General features: G+C 44.3%; 1 protein-coding gene across 1 annotated transcript in view; it reads left to right on the plus strand.

The window, feature by feature from the left end:
* Window positions 1-23072, plus strand: part of LOC123745444 (ladderlectin-like) — a 155442-nt gene that overhangs the window by 67943 nt on the left and 64427 nt on the right. Inside the window, exon 2 of the mRNA XM_069300878.1 lies at window positions 22623-22739. Coding sequence (XP_069156979.1) covers window positions 22623-22739 — 117 coding nt within the window. The remainder of the gene's footprint in view (window positions 1-22622; window positions 22740-23072) is intronic.

Consider the following 23072-nt stretch of genomic DNA (forward strand, 5'->3'; position numbering starts at 1 on the left):
TCCACAGGTACGTTGGTAAACAGCGATTCTACGTCCAACGAGGCTCTTATCCCTGTGGCCCGTGTGCCCCGCAGTAAGTCCACAAATTCCTTTGGAGACTTCAGGCTGAAGGCGCAAGGAACATAAGGAGTCAGCAGGCCGTTGAGTCGCTTCGCCAGTCTGTACGTGGGTGTGGGTATCTGGCTAATGATTGGCCGAAGTGGGTTTCCAGGCTTGTGCGTCTTGACATTTCCATACGCATATCCAGGTTTATATTCCCCAATGATCTTTGGCAGGTGGAGTCCGGATTTCTTGGCGTTCACAGTTTCGATCAGTTTGTTGACCTTTGCTTTTAATTCGGCTGTAGTGTCCTTCGTTACCCTTTGGAACTTAGTTTGGTCAGAGAGTATGATGTTCATTTTCGCCAGATATTCGTCTTTTTTAAGAATGACATATATTGGCGACTTGTCACCTCTCCTGACAACTATCTCCTTGTTCTCACGAAGGCTTTTAGCTGCCGCTTTAAGCTCGGGGGACAGTATGGTGCTTCTGTAGTTGCCTCGATTCTTTCCTCCTTCTGCAATAAGTTCTGCTTGTAAGGTATCTTTGGTAGTGACCTTCTTTTGTGTCTCGAGGTCGAATATGTCGTCCAACAGAATTTCCAACTCACCTTTCCGGGCCATTTCACTCGGTCTGGACCGAGTTGGACTTCTGAAAGTAGAGTTGGAAATTCTGTTGGACGACATATTCGACCTCGAGACACAAAAGAAGGTCACTACCAAAGATACCTTACAAGCAGAACTTATTGCAGAAGGAGGAAAGAATCGAGGCAACTACAGAAGCACCATACTGTCCCCCGAGCTTAAAGCGGCAGCTAAAAGCCTTCGTGAGAACAAGGAGATAGTTGTCAGGAGAGGTGACAAGTCGCCAATATATGTCATTCTTAAAAAAGACGAATATCTGGCGAAAATGAACATCGTACTCTCTGACCAAACTAAGTTCCAAAGGGTAACGAAGGACACTACAGCCGAATTAAAAGCAAAGGTCAGCACAACTGATCGAAACTGTGACGCCAACAAATCCGGACTCCACCTGCCAAAGATCATTGGGGAATATAAACCTGGATATGCGTATGGAAATGTCAAGACGCACAAGCCTGGAAACCCACTTCGGCCAATCATTAGCCAGATACCCACACCCACGTACAGACTGGCGAAGCGACTCAACGGCCTGCTGACGCCTTATGTTCCTTGCGCCTTCAGCCTGAAGTCTCCAAAGGAATTTGTGGACTTACTGCGGGGCACACGGGCCACAGGGATAAGAGCCTCGTTGGACGTAGAATCGCTGTTTACCAACGTACCTGTGGACGAGACAATCGGAATGATAGCCGACAGAGTGTATCGTGATCCAGCCTGTACTCCTCTTGACATGCCAGAAAGTATTCTGAGGAAACTACTCCAAGCTTGTACTAAAGAGGCACCCTTCTTGAGCCCGGATGGGCACATGTATAAGCAAGTAGATGGGGTCGCCATGGGTTCTCCCCTAGGTGTCCTGTTTGCAAACTTCTACATGGGTACCATCGAGCAAAAAGTCTTAGTCGACATGAACTTGAAACCGGCCATATACTGCAGGTATGTTGACGACATTTTTACACAGGTACCTGATGTCAGACATCTGCAGGAGCTGAAGGAGGCATTTGAGCAGAGTTCCGTGCTGCGTTTCACTTACGAGACGGAAAAGGATGGGAAGCTGCCTTTTCTAGATGTAACAGTCATGGAAAAGGGCGGAGGTTTCCACACTGCAGTCTACACTAAGGAAACCAACATAGGAATGTGCCTAAATGCCAACAGCGACTGCCCTGACAGGTACAAGAGGAGTGTTGTTAACGCATACGTCGACCGTGCTCTCAGCCACAGCTCAGAATGGAAGCAAGTCGACGAAGAACTCTGTAGGTAAGGCAGGTCCTAGTCAATAACGGCTTCTCCAATGGTTTCATCGAAGACATCATAAGAAGGAAAGTGAAAAGCCATGCAACCTCTGAAGAGACAACTAACACAACACCTATACCCCCTATTAGACTATTTTACAGGAACTTCTTTTCCACAGCTCATAAAACGGAGGAAAGGGTCCTGAAAGATATTGTTAATAGAAACGTTATCCCTACAGACAAAAATCAGAGGATACAACTGACGATTTACTATAAAACCAGAAAAACGGCCAGCCTACTCATGAGAAACTCTCCAGACACAAAACAGAACGCTTTAAAAGAGACTAACGTCGTCTATGCCTTTAAATGCCCGCTTGGGGACTGTAAGCTCCAAAAAACCCAGTATATAGGCAAGACAACAACATCTCTTTCTAGGCGTTTAACGATGCATAAGCAACAGGGCTCCATTAAGGAACATATAATCTCTTCCCATAACCAAACCATCGCCAGAGAAATCCTAGTAAACAACACAGAAATCATCGATAGATACAGCGATAGCAGGCGGCTTGACGTTTGCGAGGCACTACACATCAAGAAGTCAACACCAGCAATCAACAGCCAATTATTGCACAACTATATTCTACCCACCTCAAGACTCCGCTCCAATATAGAAGCGTCAAGAAATATGGACCAATAGGCTTTCTACAAACACTTCTATTCAATACCCATTGTTTCTGTTCTGTCTTGTGTTGATACTTTTAATACCCTATTAATATCCCTCTTGTTCTGTCTTGTGTTAATGCCACATCACCCCTCCCACCTCACTCAAATGTAGATATAAAATCAGAGATACGTAAGTTCTAATCAGTTGTGTATTTGAAATCTTTGAAAATGTAATAAGTTTTACGAAACGCGCCCGTGTCGCGTCAGACTAGAAATAAAAATGAATTTTGGAGAAGTGATTTTTGATTTACCTCCAACAGTGAAGCGTAATGTACGAAAGATTGAGAAAATTCGTGTTAGAATTATTAATCTTACTTTTTCGGTCATATTTAATAATATATGTCTACAGGAAAGACTGCTACCAAAATATACTAATATATATATATATATATATATATATATATATATATATATATATATATATATATATATATATATATATATATATATATATATATATATATATATATATATATATATACACATATATTGAGACATATTATTAAATATGACCGAAAAAGTAAGATTAACAATTCTAACAAGAATTTTCTCAATGTTATATTTTCTTCACTGTAGATGGTAACTGAAAAATCAATTCTCCAAAATTAATTTTTATTTCTAGTCTGACGCGACACTTGAGTGCGTTTCGTAAAACTTATTACATTTCAAACACTTTAGTTTACACACACACAACTTATAACTGAACAGAGATTAAACATCTTCGATTTTATACCTGCATTTGGGTGAGGTGATATGTTACAACAGTTCTGGATGAGGTGAAAACAAACTTTCAACACAAGACAGAACACGAAACAATGGGTATAATATTTTTTAAGTTAAAGGTTAGAATGGAAGTAATTGCAAAGGGCCTATTGGCCCATATTTCTTGATGCTTCTATATTGGTGCGGAGTCTTGAAGTGGGTAGAATATAGTTGTGCATTAATTGGCTGTTGATTGCTGGTGTCGACTTCTTAATGTGTAGTACCTCGCAGATATCTCTCCGCCTGATATCGCTGTATCTATCGATGATTTCTGTGTTCTTTTTAAGACTTCTCTGGTGATGGTCTGGTTGTGGGAAGAGATTATATGTTCCTTAATGGAGCCCTGTTGCTTATGCATTTTAAATGCCTGGAAAGAGATGTTGTTGTCTTGCCTATATACTGAATTCTTTGAGGCTTACAGTCCCCAAGTGGGCATTTGAAGGCATAGACGACATGGTCTTCTTTAAAGCGTTCTGCTTTGTGTCTGGAGAGTTTCTCATGAGTAGGTTGGCCGTTTTCTTGGTTTTATAGTAGATCGTCAATTGTATCTTCTGATTTTTGTCTGTAGGGATAGCTTTCAATTAAGAATATCTTTCAGGACCATTTCCTCCGTTTTATGAGCTGTGGAAAAGAAGTTCCTGTAAAATAGTCTAATAGGGGGTACAGGTGTTGTGTTAGTTGTCTCTTCAGAGTTGCATGGCGTTTCACCTTCCTTCTTATGATGTCTTCAACGAAACCAGTGGAGAAGCCGTTGTTGACTAGGACCTGCCTTACCCTACAGAGTTCTTCATCGACTTGCTTCCATCCTGAGCTGTGGCTGAGAGCACGGTCGACATAAGCATTAACGACACTCCTCTTGTACCTGTCTGGGCAGTCCACTGTTGGCATTGAGGCACATTCCTATGTTTGTTTCCTTAGTGTAGACTGCAGTGTGGAAACCTTCGCTCCTTTCCATGACTGTTACATCTAGAAAGGGCATCTACCCATCCTTCTCCATCTTGTAAGTTGAAACGCAACACAGAATTCCGCTCAAATGCCTCCTTCAGCTCCTACAGATGTCTGACATCAGGTACCTGTGTAAAAATGTCGTCAACATACCTGCAGTATATGGCCGGTTTCACGGTCATGTCGACTAAGACTTTTTGTTCGATGGTACCCACGTAGAAGTTCGCAAAACAGGACACCTAGGGAAGAACCCATGGCGACCCCATCTAGTTGCTTATACATGTGCCCATCTGGGCTGAGGAAGTGTGCCTCTTTAGTACAAGCTTGGAGTAGTTTCCTTAGAATGTTTTCTGGTATGTCAAGAGGAGTACAGGCCGGATCACGATACACTGTCCGCTATCATCCAGATTGTTTCATCCACAGGTACGTTGGTAAACAGTGATTCTACGTCCAACGAGGCTCTTATCCCTGTGTCCCGTGTTCCCGCAGTAATTCAACAAATTCCTTTGGAGACTCCAGGCTGAAGGTGCCAAAGGACATAAGGAGTCAGCAAGCCTTTGATTTGCTTCGCCAGTCTGTACGGGGGTGTGGGTATCTGGCTAATGATTGGCCGAAGTGGGTTTCCAGGCTGATGTGTCTTTACATTTCCATACGCGTATCCAGGCTTATATTCCCCAATAATCTTTGGCAGGTGGAGGCTGGATTTCTTGGCGTTCACACTTTCGATCAATTTGTTGACCTTTGCCTTCAATTCGGCTGTAGTGTCCTTCGTTACCCTTTGGAATTGAGTTTGGTCTGAGAGAATAAGGTTCATTTTCGCCAGATATTCGTCTTTTTTAAGAATGACGTATATTGGAGACTTGTCACCTCTCCTGAACGACTATCTCCAATGGAACCCCCTTTAGAATAACTAGTAATATAAAACTCTAAAAACACCTACTACACACAAAGTATACTACTCTACACATAGAACATGAGTATGCCATAGATTGAATAATGTACTCAGTATATACTTATCTTGAACAAGACCCGGAAATAAGGAAACAAAGTGGAAGGAGGAGGTAGTTCCTTTCACCACAGCCAGCAACCAGAGAAGACCGCTCCCAAGCGACCAGCTTAGGCCTCCCGCGTGTGGTGGTGCCGGAAGGAGCCTAATTGATCGTGCAGCTAAGCACATTAAAAATCTTCCCCTATGCAACGTATTGTTACTTTACAAATGATTATAGTATTAGTAAACATAGTTGGTGCCTATGTTATTATTTAATAATCCAATCCCCCAGCTCAGTCTTTAAATGCTCTTTGAGAAACAAGAATAGTCTTACGTCTGGCAGGGAAGATACAAACAAAGACACATCGAGTTGCATTTTGCTACTCTAACGTAGCTTATTTAGTTCAATTTTGACCTCTGGTTTCCACTGAAGAACCAGGGTCGTAAACACTCCTCCCCCCTTCGGAGAAAAAAAAAATGTGACTACTAGAATAGTAGTCATATTTTTTTGTAAGAGTATACAGATGAATAAAAGAAAAAAACATATGACAAAAAAAAATTAATCAAAAACAACAATTTCTCTGCAAGAAAAATACAAAGGAGTTCTCTGAAAGAAAAAAAAAACGTACACAAAAAAAAAAAACAGGAGAGTAAATAATTTGGACACGGAATATTTTAATGTCACCTTACCTTGAGGTTACCTTGAGGTACTTCCGGGGCTTAGCATCCCCACGGCCCGGTCGTCGACCAGGCCTTCTGGTTGCCGGACTGATCAACGTAAAGAAACAGGCGCACAGGCGAACCTAAAAAAAAAATAACTAAAGGGTGACAGTTGGTACATGGCTTCCTGTGGCCTAGATGAATGGTATTCCGGCAACCTGGACAGAGCGTCGGCCATCACGTTGAGTCGGCCTGGTAGGTGGGTAATGGAAAGATTGAAGTCCTGTAGGTACAACGCCACCTGAGGATGCGTTTATTCTTCCCTTCATCTGAGTCAGGAAGCCTAGTGGGTTATGGTCCATGTACACTTCCACTATATTACCTGTGAGGTAACTTTCGAACTTTTTTACATGTTAACACTAGCGCCAACACCTCTCTTTTCTACCACTGAATAATTGCGTGTGCCTTGTCGAATTTCACAAGAGTAATAATATACTGGGTGTTCCACCCTGATCAGTCCCCAGTTTGCAGCAACACTGCACCAGCACCCGAGTCAGACGCGTCAACATGAATTTAAACGGTCGTCGAAACCTTGGACTAGCAAGCACTGGGGGCGGAAGCTAAGATCAATTTCAAATTTTTAAATGCCTCTGCACAGTCTGATGACACACTTAAATTTGACGGCCTTCCGCAACAAGTCTGTGAGAGGAGTGGCAACATTTGAAAAGTTCTGACAAAAGCGTCGATAGTTGCACACATACCGATAAATCTTTGAACGTCCTGTTTAGACTTTAGTACTGGATACTCCAGAATGACACTGATTTTATCTTGCCGAGGTAACACTTTTCCTTGGCCCACTTCATAACCGAGGTACGTCACTGTGCCTTGGCCAAAATGACAGTTTTTTTGCAATTAAGGTTGATCTGCGTTCTTTAAAATTGTGAACAACTGGCGTAACTAGCTATGTGGTCAGCCTAATTACTGTCAAAGAGCATGATATCATCTAAATACGCCCGACAATTTGGCACATTAGCGAGCAAAGAGTTCATTAGCCTCTGGAAACGTGGCAGGGGCATTACGCAAGCCGAACGGTAACACTTGATACTCAAAAAACCCCTCGGGTGTCACGAACGCAGTTAGTTGTTTAGCACGTTCAGTGAGTGGGATTTGATAATACCCCCCTCGAGAGGTTCGAATTCGAGACGTACTTGGCGTTTCCCAGCTCGTCGATGCAGTCCTCGAGGAGGGGCAGGCGGGTAGGCATCCACAATGGTCACCTTGTTGAGCTGCCGATAGTCGGTGCATAATCGCCAGGAGCCGTCTGGTTTGGGGACTAAAAAGGCAGGGCGAGCACCAAGAGCCCTGGCTCAGCCGGATGAGGCCGTTGCTGGGGCAAGAAGTCGACCTCCTTCCGTACGATGGCCTTCTTTTCTGGACTCATCCGATAGGGTTGAAGGCGAATGGGGGTGTAGTCCATCAACTCGACATCATGGCAAATGGCATCCGTCTGGGTCGGGACCTCCCCGAACAGACTGGAGAATTCGTCAACCAACGACTGCACCTCTTCACGTTGGGCCATCTGGCAAATAGGACAGTCCCTCCTCCACAGCATTCACAGAAACTAGAATTATTGAAAATGAGATTAGTTGGGTCCCCAGAACAATCATCCCTTCCCTCACTGGAAATGGAAACATTGGTTAGTGCAATTGGGCCTGGGGCCCTGGAACTTCTTCAGCATATTTACATGTACGAACATTACCTGGTTACGCTTGTCAGAGTGCCTCACTTTGTACGTGAGGTCCCCAGTCTTTTCTGTCACAATGTAGGGGCCTTCGTACTTGTGGGACATAGTGTTCCTTAGTCGAGGCTTTAATACCAGGACAGGGTCGCCAGGCTGAAATACCCGCAACTTAGATCTAGCATCGTTACGTTCTTTCATCTTTTCTTGGGCCTTCCCAAGATGACTTTAGTGCCGCCGCCTTGCAGTTCTTGAGTCTCTGGTGTGTTGCAGCAAAGGAAGCCGAACCTTCGGTTAACGTTACGTTCCCTAACAGATTCTCCTGTAACATTTGCAAGGGTCCACGAACTTTATGGCCAAAGACTAATCAAAAGGAGAACAAACCCGGTGAACTTTGTAATGCTCCTCTCTAGCCGCAAACCAAAACATACAGTAAATTCTCATTCCAGAAGTGTGGGAATTCTCGCACGATGTCTTCAACATCTGCTTCAGAGTTAGATGGAAACGTTCAATTACCCCTGACTCTGTGGATGGTATGGGCTGTGAAACCTTATGAGTTATTCCACTGGTCCTTACAAAACTGACTGCAAAAATATCAGACTTAAAGTTATTACCATTGTCAGTTTGCACGACCCGAGGCAGTCCAAAAGTGGAAAAAATTGCAACATACGAGCACAACAGTCTTTGCTCGGATGTTCCTAACAGCAAAAAGCCTCTGGGTAACGAGTAGTGATACACATCATCGTGATTAGGTAAATATTACCAGACTTAGTTCAAGGTAATGGTCCAACACAGTCCATTACCACATGAGAAAATGGTTTCCTCTGGCACGACAATAGGCCATAGAGGAGCTTTAGGTGGAGTCTGGTTTGGTTTCCCAACCAGTTGACAAAAAAATACACGCATTACAAAATTTTGCCACATTGCTTTTCAGCTAGGGCCAGAAAAAATACTTTAAAATTTTGTGATACGTGATATTAATACCTTGATGTCCCCCCATAGGATCATCATGAGCAGCTGCCAAAACTCTTTTCTCTATAGCAGGTCGGCAAACATAACCTGGTGGACTACCTCCCACTCATTTGACAAGGGAGCACTCTGTGGTCTCCATTTTCTCATCAAAATCCGATCATTGTAGTAGTACCCAGTTGCTGCGTCTACAATTTCCTCCATAGAGACGGCTATCTCATGACAATCTGCAAGAGTGGGGTCAGCTTTCTGTAACTCACTCAAGGAGGCACTCTAGGCCTTGGTCAGATGCTATTGGCCGAGGCTCAACAGTGTTCTCCTCCACCTTCCCACTACTCTCGGTAGATGCGGTGGCAGGCCTCTCCACATATGTCCTCGGCCTCGTCATCGAGTCGGGCCATGAATGTGTCCGCGAGGTCCACTTGGTTTCACCACTCAGAAGTTCCTCGTGTCATCGGGATTTACCACCTAGGCCAAGCACAGGGCTGCCCTTACATTTAACTCCCATAGACCCGGTCACTGGCGCACGCAGGGTACACAACATATCCTCTGCGGTGGTGGATCCAGGCAAACCTTAGGGTTAGGCAACATAAACAGCAGTCTGGAGTCCCCTACCTTATCCCCTGCTAAATCATTACCAACTATTACATCAACATTAGGGAAGGTAGTATGAAGTGACTCTCGACTGTACAAACACCTTTTGGAAATCAGATTCAGGGTACCTTATGGAGGGGGTACTGCTTGAGTATCACTAGTGACACCTCTACCAGTACCACCTCTCAGTGTCGAGAATGTTGGCACCTTGCAACGCACTCTCTAAAATTAAAGTCCCTGGATGGCACCGTGTCTCGGAAGATCGCCACTGTCCTTCCAGGAAGAACCCTACAGACAAAAGTAGTCTCCCTTTCGATAAGAATGGGATAAGCAAGTCCAACCACTGTGGGTTGGAGGTCTACTCCCTAACCCTTCCGAAGGCCTCAAGCCCTGTGGCACACTAGAGCATTGGGTTTTTTTCTGGGTACAGTTTGCCAACAACGGCTAATAACGTGGTTTGGACGTTTACAGTGACCACAGATACGTCGGGGAGAGAGACATTACTAACAGAATTACCCTTCGGTTCACCCTTAGATACCGTGGGGCTAGACACTTTAACAGGTTTAGTTATGTCTGAAACAGAAGCTGCATTAGTTAAAGGGTTAGAATTAGCTGGTCTGGACTGGCTATGGGTATAAGTTTTGCTACTCTGTGGGGTATAATTATTTTTATTGGGCCTTTTGCCAGCCAATTGGTAGTTTTCTGCCAACTTGGCCAAATCCCCTATTTTAGAATTTACCTCTACCCTTCCTCTTATATACTGAGCTACAATGTCTGGCATACTATCTATAAACTGTTCTATTAACATACTATTCTTAAGTGCCTCGTATGTTTCATCTTTAGCCAAGCAAATCCATTTATCAAACAATCTAATTTGATCATTAGCAAATTCAGTGAGCGGTTGGTTGTGGGTAGGCCTAAGGTTGCGATAAGCTTGGCGGTGAGCTTCAGGAATAATTTCATATGCCCGCAATATACGTTCCCTGACTTTATCATATTCAAAACACTCGTCGTCAGGCATGTTTATAAAAATATCTTGTGCTTTACCCCTAAGTCTTCCCTGTAGGATTTTCACCCACTCTTCCTTTGGCCAGTTCATGGACATGGCCAATATCTGAAAATGGTTGAAAAACCTTTCAGGGTCCGACTTGGAAAATTCAGGCAAATTATGCTTTTTCTCATAATGCCTGGGGTTTGAATCCCGGCAGGTGGAGGTCCAGTGACATTTGCTCTAATTCTAGCCTCCTCGGTTTTGAGTCTTTGCTCCTCTAATTTTATTCTTGCTAACTCTAGAGCTAACTCTCTATCCCTATGAGCTGCACTTTCTGCTTGGCTAGGCTGGCATAAAGGTGTATCACTTGCCAATAGTTCTTCATCAATACAATGTTGTAATATTTCATTCACCAAAGTCCACTTTTTATCCGCGTCATTTAATTCTAGGTCAAATTCCTTGCCTAACAATACTAAATTAGACTTGGTAAGTTTCTTTATCTCTACCACTGAAGGCTCCCTTGCCAGTCTCTGCATTTCAGATGACATCACTAATAATTTTAGCTCCCAGCCAAAGAAAAAATTAAAAAATAAAAATTGGAAAAAACAAAAATTTGCACGGCCCCTAACACAAGGCCACACTAACCTTAATCGTGAAGGGATCCAGCTGGGTGTCCAGTCAGTGCAAGAATGTCCTTTGCTAGATGAGCTGGACCCTAGGCTAACACACAACCGTTCTGCGGAAAACAAAAAATTTTAGTTTTGGCACTCAAGAATCTAATTTTTTACAATTATAAAGTTCCTCCCGGACAGGCCCCCACTTGTTATAAAAAAATGGTGTTCTTGCTATGGGGAAACTAGTGCTATTCAGGGGTAAAGTCAGTCAGAATAAAGATGTATCTATTTGGGGAGATCAGTAAGGCCCGGCCCCCATGGAAACTAGAAGTAGTGCTGACTACTTGGCTACACAACCAGGTCAGTCTAGGGAATGATCAAGATCTCCTACACAGGAAGAACGATACTCTTATAATTCATGTACTTATTTATTAACCCTTTAACAGCCCCCCATATACATTCACACCAAAACAATAATAATAATAACTTTACCACACTGCCTTACGTTAAAGCCTTGGTCCACATAAGCAGGATACAAGGTTTTACACTGAACACAAGCTAGGGTAAAGCTCTACTATTGAATAACTTGAAGTTAGAGTCAGCTTAGGGTAGGGGGACCACGTGGTTCCAATGGAACCCCCTTTAGAATAACTAGTAATATAAACTCTAAAAACACCTACTACACACAAAGTATACTACTCTACACATAGAACATGAGTATGCCAGAGATTGAATAATGTACTCAGTATATACTTATCTTGAACAAGACCCGGAAATAAGGAAACGAAGAGGAAGGAGGAGGTAGTTCCTTTCACCACAGCCAGCAACCAGAGAAGACCGCTCCCAGCGACCAGCTTTGGCCTCCCGCATGTGGTGGTGCCGGAAGGAGCCTAATTGATCGTGCAGCTAAGCACATTAAAAATCTTCCCCTATGCAACGTATTGTTACTTTACAAATGATTTTAGTATTAGTAAACATAGTTGGTGCCTATGTTATTATTTAATAATCAACCCCCAGCTCAGTCTTTAAATGCTCTTTGAGAAACAAGAATAGTCTTACGTCTGGCAGGGAAGATACAAACATAGACACATCGAGTTGCGTTTTGCTACTCTAACGTAGCTTATTTAGTTCAATTTTGACCTCTGGTTTCCACTGAAGAACCCAGGGTCGTAACACTATCCCTAATATCATTTGTCTATCTCTGCCTTTTTTATCATTTTGTTTTCTTACTGTTATCTCAGTTCCGTGTTATGTCTATTGTTTAGTGGAATATACGTTGTTTGTTGCCAACTTCTTATCTCACAGTTTTGGCCGCGATGTTTACAGTTTGTCTCCAGAAGTTGATCATGGGTGCTTGTCCTGGATGCTTGTCCTGGGCGCTTGTCCTGGACGCTTGTCCTGGACGCTTGTCCTGGGTGCTTGTCCTGGGTGCTTGTCCTGGACGCTTGTCCTGGGCGCTTGTCCTGGGCGCTTGTCCTGGGTGCTTGTCCTGGACGCTTGTCCTGGTGCTTGTCCTGGGTGCTTGTCCTGGGTGCTTGTCCTGGGCTCTTGTCTAGGCGCTTGTCCTGGGTGCTTGTCCTGGGTGCTTGTCCTGGGCGCTTGTCCTGGGTGCTTGTCCTGGGCTCTTGTTGAGGCGCTTGTCCTGGGTGCTTGTCCTGGGTGCTTGTCCTGGGTGCTTGTCCTGGGTGCTTGTCCTGGACGCTTGTCCTGGGTCTTGTCTGGCGCTTGTCCTGGGTGCTTGTCCTGGGTGCTTGTCCTGGGTGCTTGTCCTGGGTGCTTGTCCTGGACGCTTGTCCTGGGTGCTTGTCCTGGACGCTTGTCCTGGGTGCTTGTCCTGGACGCTTGTCCTGGACGCTTGTCCTGGGTGCTTGTCCTGGGCGCTTGTCCTGGGCTTGTCCTGGGTGCTTGTCCTGGGTGCTTGTCCTGGGTGCTTGTCCTGGACGCTTGTCCTGGGTGCTTGTCCTGGACGCTTGTCCTGGGTGCTTGTCCTGGGTGCTTGTCCTGGGTGCTTGTCCTGGGTGCTTGTCCTGGCGCTTGTCCTGGGTGCTTGTCCTGGGTGCTTGTCCTGGGTGTTGTCCTGGGTGCTTGTCCGGACGCTTGTCCTGGTGCTTGTCCTGGGTGCTTGTCCTGGGTGCTTGTCCTGGGTGCTTGTCCTGGACGCTTGTCCTGGGTGCTTGTCCTGGACGCTTGTCCTGGGCTTGTCCTGGACGCTTGTCCTGGGTGCTTGTCCTGGACGCTTGTCCTGGCTTGTCCTGGACGCTTGTCCTGGGTGCTTGTCCTGGGTGCTTGTCCTGGGTGCTTGTCTGGGTGCTTGTCCTGGGTGCTTGTCTGGGTGCTTGTCCTGGACGCTTGTCCTGGACGCTTGTCCTGGGTGCTTGTCCTGGACGCTTGTCCTGGACGCTTGTCCTGGGTGCTTGTCCTGGGTGCTTGTCCTGGACGCTTGTCCTGGACGCTTGTCTGGGTGCTTGTCCTGGGTGCTGTCCTGGGCGCTTGTCCTGGGTGCTTGTCCTGGTGCTTGTCCTGGGCGCTTGTCCTGGACGCTTGTCCCGGACGCTTGTCCTGGACGCTTGTCCTGGGTGCTTGTCCTGGACGCTTTCCTGGGTGCTTGTCCTGGGTGCTTGTCCTGGACGCTTGTCCTGGGTGCTTGTCCTGGGTGCTTGTCCTGGGCGCTTGTCCTGGGTGCTTGTCTGACGCTTGTCCTGGGCGCTTGTCCTGAACGCTTGTCCTGGACGCTTGTCCTGGGTTCTTGTCCTGGAGCTTGTCCTAGACGCTTGTCCTGGACTCTTGTCCTGGGCGCTTGTCCTGGGCGCTTGTCCTGGACTCTTGTCCTGGACGCTTGTCCTGGACGCTTGTCCTGAACGCTTGTCCTAAGCGCTTGTCCTGACGCTTGTCCTGGGCGCTTGTCCTAGTCTCTTGTCCTGGGCGCTTGTCCTGGACGTTTGCCCCTGGGCGCTTGTCCTGGACTCTTGTCCTGGACGCTTGTCCTGGGCGCTTGTCCTGGGCGCTTGTCCTGAACGCTTGTCCTGGGTGCTTGTCCTGGATGCTTGTCCTGGGCGCTTGTCCTGGGTGCTTGTCCTGGACGCTTGTCCTGTGTGCTTGTCCTGGGTGATTGTCCTGGGTGCTTGTCCTGGGCTCTTGTTCTAGGCGCTTGTCCTGGGTACTTGTCCTGGGTGCTTGTCCTGGGCGCTTGTCCTGGGTGCTTGTCCCGGACGCTTGTCCTGGGCTCTTGTCTAGGCGCTTGTCCTGGGTGCTTGTCCTGGGTGCTTGTCCTGGGTGCTTGTCCTGGACGCTTGTCCTGGGCTCTTGTTCTTGGCGCTTGTCCTGGGTGCTTGTCCTGGGTGCTTGTCCTGGGTGCTTGTCCTGGGTGCTTGTCCTGGACGCTTGTCCTGGGTGCTTGTCCTGGACGCTTGTCGTGGGTGCTTGTCCTGGACGCTTGTCCTGGACGCTTGTCCTGGGTGCTTGTCCTGGGTGCTTGTCCTGGGCGCTTGTCCTGGACGCTTGTCCTGGGTGCTTGTCCTGGGTGCTTGTCCTGGACGCTTGTCCTGGGTGCTTGTCCTGGACGCTTGTCCTGGGTGCTTGTCCTGGGTGCTTGTCCTGGGTGCTTGTCCTGGGTGTTTGTCCTAGGCGCTTGTCCTGGGTGCTTGTCCTGGGTGCATGTCCTGGGTGGTTGTCCTGGGTGCTTGTCCCGGACGCTTGTCCTGGGTGCTTGTCCTGGGTGCTTGTCCTGGGTGCTTGTCCTGGGTGCTTGTCCTGGACGCTTGTCCTGGGTGCTTGTCCTGGACGCTTGTCCTGGACGCTTGTCCTGGACGCTTGTCCTGGGTGCTTGTCCTGGAGGCTTGTCCCGGACGCTTGTCCTGGACGCTTGTCCTGGGTGCTTGTCCTGGGTGCTTGTCCTGGGTGCTTGTCTTAGGTGCTTGTCCTGGGTGCTTGTCTTGGGTGCTTGTCCTGGACGCTTGTCCTGGACGCTTGTCCTGGGTGCTTGTCCTGGACGCTTGTCCTGGACGCTTGTCCTGGGTGCTTGTCCTGGGTGCTTGTCCTGGACGCTTGTCCTGGACGCTTGTCTTGGGTGCTTGTCCTGGGTGCTTGTCCTGGGCGCTTGTCCTGGGTGCTTGTCCTGGATGCTTGTCCTGGGTGCTTGTCCTGGGTGCTTGTCCTGGGCTTGTCCTGGACGCTTGTCCTGGGAGCTTGTCCTAGACGCTTGTCCTGGACTCTTGTCCTGGGCGCTTGTCCTGGGCGCTTGTCCTGGACTCTTGTCCTGGACGCTTGTCCTGAACGCTTGTCCTGAGCGCTTGTCCTGAACGCTTGTCCTGGGCGCTTGTCCTAGTCTCTTGTCCTGGACGTTTGCCCCTGGGCGCTTGTCCTGGACTCTTGTCCTGGACGCTTGTCCTGGGTGCTTGTCCTGGGCGCTTGTCCTGAATGCTTGTCCTGGGCGCTTGTCCTGAACGCTTGTCCTGGACGCTTGTCCTGGGCGCTTGTCCTGAACACTTGTCCTGGGCGCTTGTCCTGAACGCTTGTCCTGGGCGCTTGTCCTGAACGCTTGTCCTGGACGCTTGTCCTGAACGCGCTTGTCCTGGACGCTTGTCCTGAACGCTTGTCCTGGGCTTGTCCTGAACGCTTGTCCTGGACGCTTGTCCTGAACGCTTGTCCTGGACGCTTGTCCTGAACGCTTGTCTGGCGCTTGTCCTGAACGCTTGTCTTGGGCGCTTGTCCTGGACGCTTTCCTGAGACCTCTATCTCTACTGCTCTCCTGGGGCCAGATTCACGAAGGTACTTATGAAGGTTTTTCTTCTTAGCTACGAATGTTTTCCTTCTTAGCGCCTTCGTGCGGCTACGTCGGTATTCAGGTAGCTACCCTAAGTCGAAAAACCTTCATAAGTTGGTCCGGGATCTAAGTGTTGTGTCGACCACTTGTAGCTTTACGTAAACTGGATATAACTCAATTTTTCTCTACTACATAACACTGTGATCGATTTTAATATAACAAAAGATTATTAGTTGGCGAATCTCGTGAAGAGGAGTCCTTCGTGTTAGTTATATATGCATTTTCTGCTTGAAACTTGAAGTAAATATGTCTTTTATGATAGTAGAATTAGTTTTATAATAGCAAGATATTATACCAGTAGTTATTAAGTAAATAAACACTGGTGAATATGAAATATGAGAGAAGGTGATGAGCCCTGCCTGATGGGATCATTTACTGTCACCAAATGCCCTGTTCACCTAGTAGTAAGGGTGTACCTTCGCTATACATACCCATTTCTAATTTATTTAGTTTGGTTTTATTTTGAAATTAAATCTGGGTGAGACATAAAAGAAAAATATCCTGCACAAATGATGTTAGGTTAGGGTAAAAACTTCTCATTGAATACTAAACCTATAATTATAACTATATGGACCTATTAAAGAAGAGAGAGGGAAGTAGGGGGTTCAAGACCTCTTCCTGTTACACAATTTGGGTGTGTGGAACCAGTAATTATCAATCATTTTTCTCATTTTTCTCTTGTAATGTATCTTTCATTTATCAATTCTGATGAAATTACCTACTTAAAATTATCTGCTAGATTAAGGACCTGCCCGAAACGCTGCGCGTACTAGTGGCTTTACAAGTATGTAAATACTGTACTATCCAATGTATTCTCACAAACCCAATGTACCTTCTTGTATATATATAAAATAAATAAATAAATAAATAAATAAAAGAAGGCACCATGCCGGGAAGGCTATGTAGCAGTAAGGCAGTGAGGTGAGGCAGCTGCTTATCTGAAGAATGCTTATTTTATTTACCTTATAAGCTGAGGCAGCCTATGTTATTTGAAGAATGCTCAGCTGATTCCTTTACATTTAGTATGGAACAAATTTGTGTCCAAGACCTCTTCCTGTTACACAATTTGGCTGTGTAACAATCAGTAAGTAATTATCAAAAGAAGGCACCAAGCTGGGAAGGGTTATGTAGCCTCATTGTGTGGAGCAATAATCCTAAATTTTTTTAATAATACACCTGTGAGAAACAAATTCTGTCAGCTGTAAAAATATTGATGCAGTTATTTAAATAAAAAATATAATGAAAGAAATATTACTGGTTTATTTTTATCCTATCTTTTGTACTATACAGTACAGTATATCCAAAAGAGTGAAAAATTGAGACATTATGCACAATTTAATGAATGATTCAAAAGAAATATGACTACTGTATTACATATCAACATGACATCTTAATGATCCATGGTTAACTTGATTTAATAGGGATAATATTGGTAATAACACAAACTATAATTTAAATCTTTATTATTGATATTTTTGTATTAAGAAGCTAGGTATACATATCAATGTGCTGCTACCCTATTCTATATGGAAGATTACCCAGTGTAGATAAAAAAAAACTAGTTATAAGTTCGTCTAATACTCCCATCTCACAGGATGGTTAGTCATACATGGAATCAGGGGAGAAAATACTAACGTCAATACAAAAACAAATCAACTCTGACTAAATAATAAACTTCTCAATTTTCACAAGAGGTAAGCACTGAATCATGGAAACATTATATTATAACTACTCTTACTAGCTTCTACAAAGACTCCTCTCAAACAATGTATTTTTTTTAACATGCTTAGGTATATACAGAGGTGTGCTGCTTTCCCTATTCTGTGTGAAGGACCACACCAGTGTAGATCAAAACCCAGCTACAAGCTCATCCAACATCCTCACCTCACAGGATGGCCAGTCATACATGGAATCAGGAGAGAACAAAATACTTAAGGCTGATCTATTAGCCTCACTGGCAAAATCTGGGTGCAGCACAAGAATATCTTCCAATATCCCTGAGTGTATGATGTAATTACATGGCTCAAAGTGCCTCATACCATTTGGTATGAAGTCACTGATAACAGGGCAATCACAGATATAGTGTTGGAGAGTATGTCCTCTCAAGTAGGACTGAAAACTGATTTTTTTTACCCAGATGGTTAAAACCTATGGAACCGCCTACCCGCTGAAGCCGTACCTGCCAAAATCCAGCTAGAAAATATCATTAGGACAAGTGGCGAGACTTAACAAGCCCCTAGCTTTTTGTCCTCGTAGAGGTCACTATATAGTTAGTGGCCCTTGGGTAAATTTAGGTAAATAAATACGTAAATAGATACCATCGCTTCTCAAGTCCTGGGAGCGACAAGGGGAGCTATACACTATCTCTTAGAATTACGTAGGTAAACAAAAAATGTAACATATTTGTATACTACAATGTCGGTGCTGACTGTACAAGTTGAAAAAACATTGTTTTACTTCGAAATATACTAATTTTATAAGAAAATTCGACGTAAATATGTTTCAAGTGATCACGGATAAGCTCCGATATGGCAGCGTCGTTATTGGCTACAGCTGTAAGATGAAAAATGTTACCTTCTCTCTGATTGGCCAAACTAGAAGCCTAGTGACATCTAGCGAGACCTAAGTAAACTACTTAGAAATCTTCGTAAGTTTACGTCTCTGAATCGCTCTTTGGCGCCTTCTTAGCGGGCACTTAGGAACCTTCGCAAGCAAACCTACTTACGAAGAAATACATGGAGCTTCGTGAATCTAGGTCCTGATCTGGAGTAATATTGCCATTGTTCTCTTGCTTTTTCAGATGAACGTTCATTCCTCAGCCGTTATTATCTGTGTGAGTAATGGTATACCTCTATTCCCTTCATCTCGCCCACCCACATGTTACACTTTCTTTTCCCAATCTTAAATATATCTGGAATTAATCCATGAATGCTGTGCTCCTCTTAGGTGATTTTAACCTCTCAGCGTGCCCTCTAGGGCAATGATTTGACAAACACCGGAGGATGAGAATTAGAATATTCCTTCCTTTCTCCTTCTTGGTCTCTTCTACACTCCTACAAGTCTACTGATGTTGACTCACTCACCTGAACCTCTTTCCTGTACTGATTTTCGTCTTCTCTCCTATTTATATAGGCCTGACGCAGAAAAACCTTAATAACGTCGATAATAGTGAACATTTCCCCATACTCATAACCCTCTTTTTTTTCTTTCTGCCCTCCTGTTTTTTTCCCTGTTTACCAGTCTGATAAAGTGGACGGGTATCTTTTCTCCCTTCACGCTACTCTTCCTAACCTATCCACTATGCCTTTCCCTTGAGCCCTCCTTATTTTTCACTACAACTTATTGGGTGTTCTGTTCCTGCCGCTCTGTTCCTCTCGATTGCTCCATGACTTGCGAAAGTGTCCCTGTCACAGTTCAGACTCTTCACAGTCTGTATGTTGTAACCATGCAACCTGGAAAAGTCACCGACGCCGACAGATGCCCGATTCTCTTATTTTGTTTCAGAAGGCAAGTTTGGTAGGCCATTAAGCGATCCATACAGCTAAACATTAGCGATGGAAATCTCATATTTCCACCATTATGGTTGACACCCCTCTGTCAATAACCCGAAGGTTATTGTTCCAGATATATCGCCTGTCCTTCATCTCTCTGGTTTTTGTCGTGGAAGTTCCGGTGTTGGTGGCCAACTAACTGGGTTTGCACTTTAAAACCATTACCTCAGGTACTCGTCTTCTTCTTACTTTTCTTGCCCTTTTATTGAACTGCGTTCCTTGGGTTATGGCACTCGCCCATAACGATCTCTCCTCCCATTCGTAACTTTTGCCAACCCTGACTCACTGCACTTCTCCGGCAGTGAGGTCAGACGGCATTTCCTATGAAATGCTTTGTCATCTCGCTTAGTGCGCCTGTCAGTATTTGCTGAATATTTATAACAATATTTGGGATGCGACATCAGTCCCCGAGGACTCGTTTGAGGCAGTCGTTCTTCCCATTCGAAAACTCAGTACTCAGGGGACTTTCCCTAAGGATTTTTGCCCCATTGTCCTGATGAGTTTTGTCTGAAAACTTTTTGAACAAATGGGTAAACTTACACTCCTACTATTCGATTCACATATGGGTATCTGTTAATGGTGTTAGCTATTCCATTGTCTTAACTAACCAAACCTATATGTGCCACCTACAGCCAGAGGCTAGTTTCTTCATGGAGACTTTAAGCAATTTTGTTAAGCTTTAATGCTTTAAGCTTTAATGTAACTGAACACTTTTCATTTTCTTAGCTGTGTCTTAATAATTACCCCCCCCCCCAGAACACCACCTTGCCCCCTATTGTCTACACTGCACAGTCCCACTTACTCTCGTGCACTTCCTTGTAGAATGTCCCAATTTTCAGGACGATGACATGTCTTGCTACCTAGCCATCTAGCCTCGCCTTACTTTGAGTCCTCACGATCATTTGCCCCTCGAAAGAATCCTTACAAATCCTATATTGCTCGCATTATGTGCTTTTATTCTTGTATTTGCATAAAAGTATATTACTTTTGCATAGACGTATATTATGGATGTGCATAAAAGAATATTACAAAGGATTTGCATCCTGAGTAGTATTCGGGACATTTTGCATATTGTGCACCACCAAACACTGATGGTGTTTCATAGTTTTCCAAGATTAGTGATTTCTTTTCATAGTTACTTCTTCATTGTTGTATTCATATCATCGCACGAGACAAAGTAACAAGGTGTTGGAATGTATAATATGAAGCATCAGAACCAGTAATGGCTGTCACCTATCTGCTATATCCAGCACTGATGAAGCCCAACTTGTTCTGTGCTGTATAGTGATGCTCCCCCATACTACATAATGGACATAAATTCTAAAACAAGACGACTCACAATTAAGTACACAAACGAGTATTTTCTTTGGATTATTGAACATAGAAAAGTTCTCTGTGCAACCTGTCCTCTTTATAACGTGTCTCATTTTGTTGTATACTTTACCTAAAGCCAAGTACTGTCATACCAGAAAAAGATAGCGACTCGCAAAATTGACGTAATATCCCGTTTTCTGCTCATTGCGCAAGAGAATATACAAGGATTATAGATGAAGAGGAAAATAACATAGGAACAAACATCTGGTACAAGAACCATGAATTTAACATTAATAATATTGTAATTGTTGATAAAGTTCAAAACAATAAGGCTCTTAGCTGAATGCAAGGTTCCTATGCTGGATGGTAAGTCCCACTCCTCTGTGATTTTGATACTGGTAATGGGCTGTAGCAGGTAGGGCCCTTAAGGTTGATCTGGCTCATAAACTCCAGAACACAAACTACCTGTGGGTACACCCACACATTTAACATGTAAATTTACATGGATAAGGTTAAACAGCTCTATGACTGCAAGCTCTGGTGAGGTTCATGATCAAAGACCTGAACTAAATGCACACTCTAGCCTAGTCCTAGGAATATCTGTGTTGTTGCACACAAGGTATAATTACACAAGGTAAATATAAATTTACATTAAAAAAATATCATATGCAATAAAAAACTAACTGATAATTTAAGATTTATGGATATGGTAATTCTGATTATATGAATATTCAGCAACATGAACTCAGATAGTGCACGAGCAGGTCAGAACTTACTGATGATGAGGCGTTGCCTCGCTGCCTAACGACTCTCAATTTATATATGAAAGTATTAATGTAATAAAGCATGCTAATTGACCAATCTACGCTCTAAAACAATTAATAACATATCCTGAAATTGAGAACCGGAGCCTATCAGACAGTAGCCAGATGGTGTTCCTCTTGCTGAGACCAGATTCTGTATTTTAATGATGAAATGGCAGCTTGATGATGATGTTTTGATCTCACAACGTTGCTGTAAATGATTCTAGTTGCTTGCTCAGATATGGAGTGCAGGTTGTTGCGTCTCACTTGGTACATGAGGTGGTGGTGGGGCCTCACTAGCCGGCGGATATCCACACTCTTGATTTTGAATATATGTACCAGGAATTCCTCCTTCAATACGGTTCAAACTCTCTCCCAATATTCAGGGAGCTATCACTAAAGATTATGATAAGTTTGAGTGAAAATGTCTTCAGCACTTCACCCATGTGCACTCTCCGGATGTAAACAAAGAATGATCACGTACAGGACGATTCTGCCCCACCGCCGGCATCAGTGGAACTGCCGGCAATGGTTATAAATTGAACATTTTCCTTATTTAGACTGATTATTGTGATAAAGTTATATCACAAGAAAATTGCCTAGTGGATTTAAAGATTATTAATAGTACTTGATAGCACAATTTGCCTCTTCATTAAGGATTTTGAAATTACATCACTGGAAGCTATAACTTTAGTTCCAGCAATATTTTTGATTACCTGGAAGCTTTCTTGATTCTGGCGATCACATCTATAATATTGTAAAGGCATTAAGCCCAATGGTGTACTTTACTAATGGTCATGAAGGATGTTGACGTAAATACAGTAAATATGATCAAATGATAATGAATCGTATATGATTCAGATATATAGATATGATATGGAATAATACATTCCTAAGATAATAATAATATTATCATGAGTGGAATTTTCAAAACTTGAGTCCTCTGGTAGATTAGGTTAGGGTACCTTAGTGCGACAGTTTTTGTCTTTAGAAACTCTTGCGAGAACACGCTGCACTGTGCATGGTCCTGTTAAGTACTTACACTATTGATGTGACTTCCTGGGGCCGGGAAGCAATGGTCCAGCAGAGGCAGCATGGCAGCCACTACTACATAAGTGAGTATCGAGTTGAGTCATACTGTGTAATGCAGCACGCCGGACAGTAGTAAAGTGCAGCACATACACCACTTGTGTTAAGTATTTTTACTGATTCATTAACCTGTCATTACATGTATCCCTGCAGATGTGGAGGCTGCTCCTGGTGGCGGCCGCCGCGGCCAGCGTCGGAGGGACCGACAACATTCACCAAGAAGTCAACTCGCATCACATACTCTCCCCGATCCACGAAAATTGTACACAAGTAAGAAATGAAGACTTCCTCCGTCCAAATTTTCCTGCAGCTGCAATATATTTTCGCCAGCTCATACACACATTCCAACACAACAGTTGGGAAGATCACATCACCATAACATGCGGCTCTAGATACAAAAATTATTCAGAAAAAAAAATTATTTGGAATAACAAAACTGTCACCAGTCACTGGATACTGTTGATCCATAAAGCTGTAGTAAGTAGTTAATGGTACTAGGGCCACAGAAATGAGGAATGAGTCCGGATTCCCACATGAATGGTGACCTTTTGACAAAAAGTAGAGTGAAGGAATGTATACTGTGACGGGAAAATGAAGGAGTGT

This window comes from Procambarus clarkii, chromosome 44, assembly GCF_040958095.1.
Source record: "Procambarus clarkii isolate CNS0578487 chromosome 44, FALCON_Pclarkii_2.0, whole genome shotgun sequence".
In the NCBI taxonomy this organism is placed as follows: Eukaryota; Metazoa; Arthropoda; class Malacostraca; order Decapoda; family Cambaridae; genus Procambarus; species Procambarus clarkii.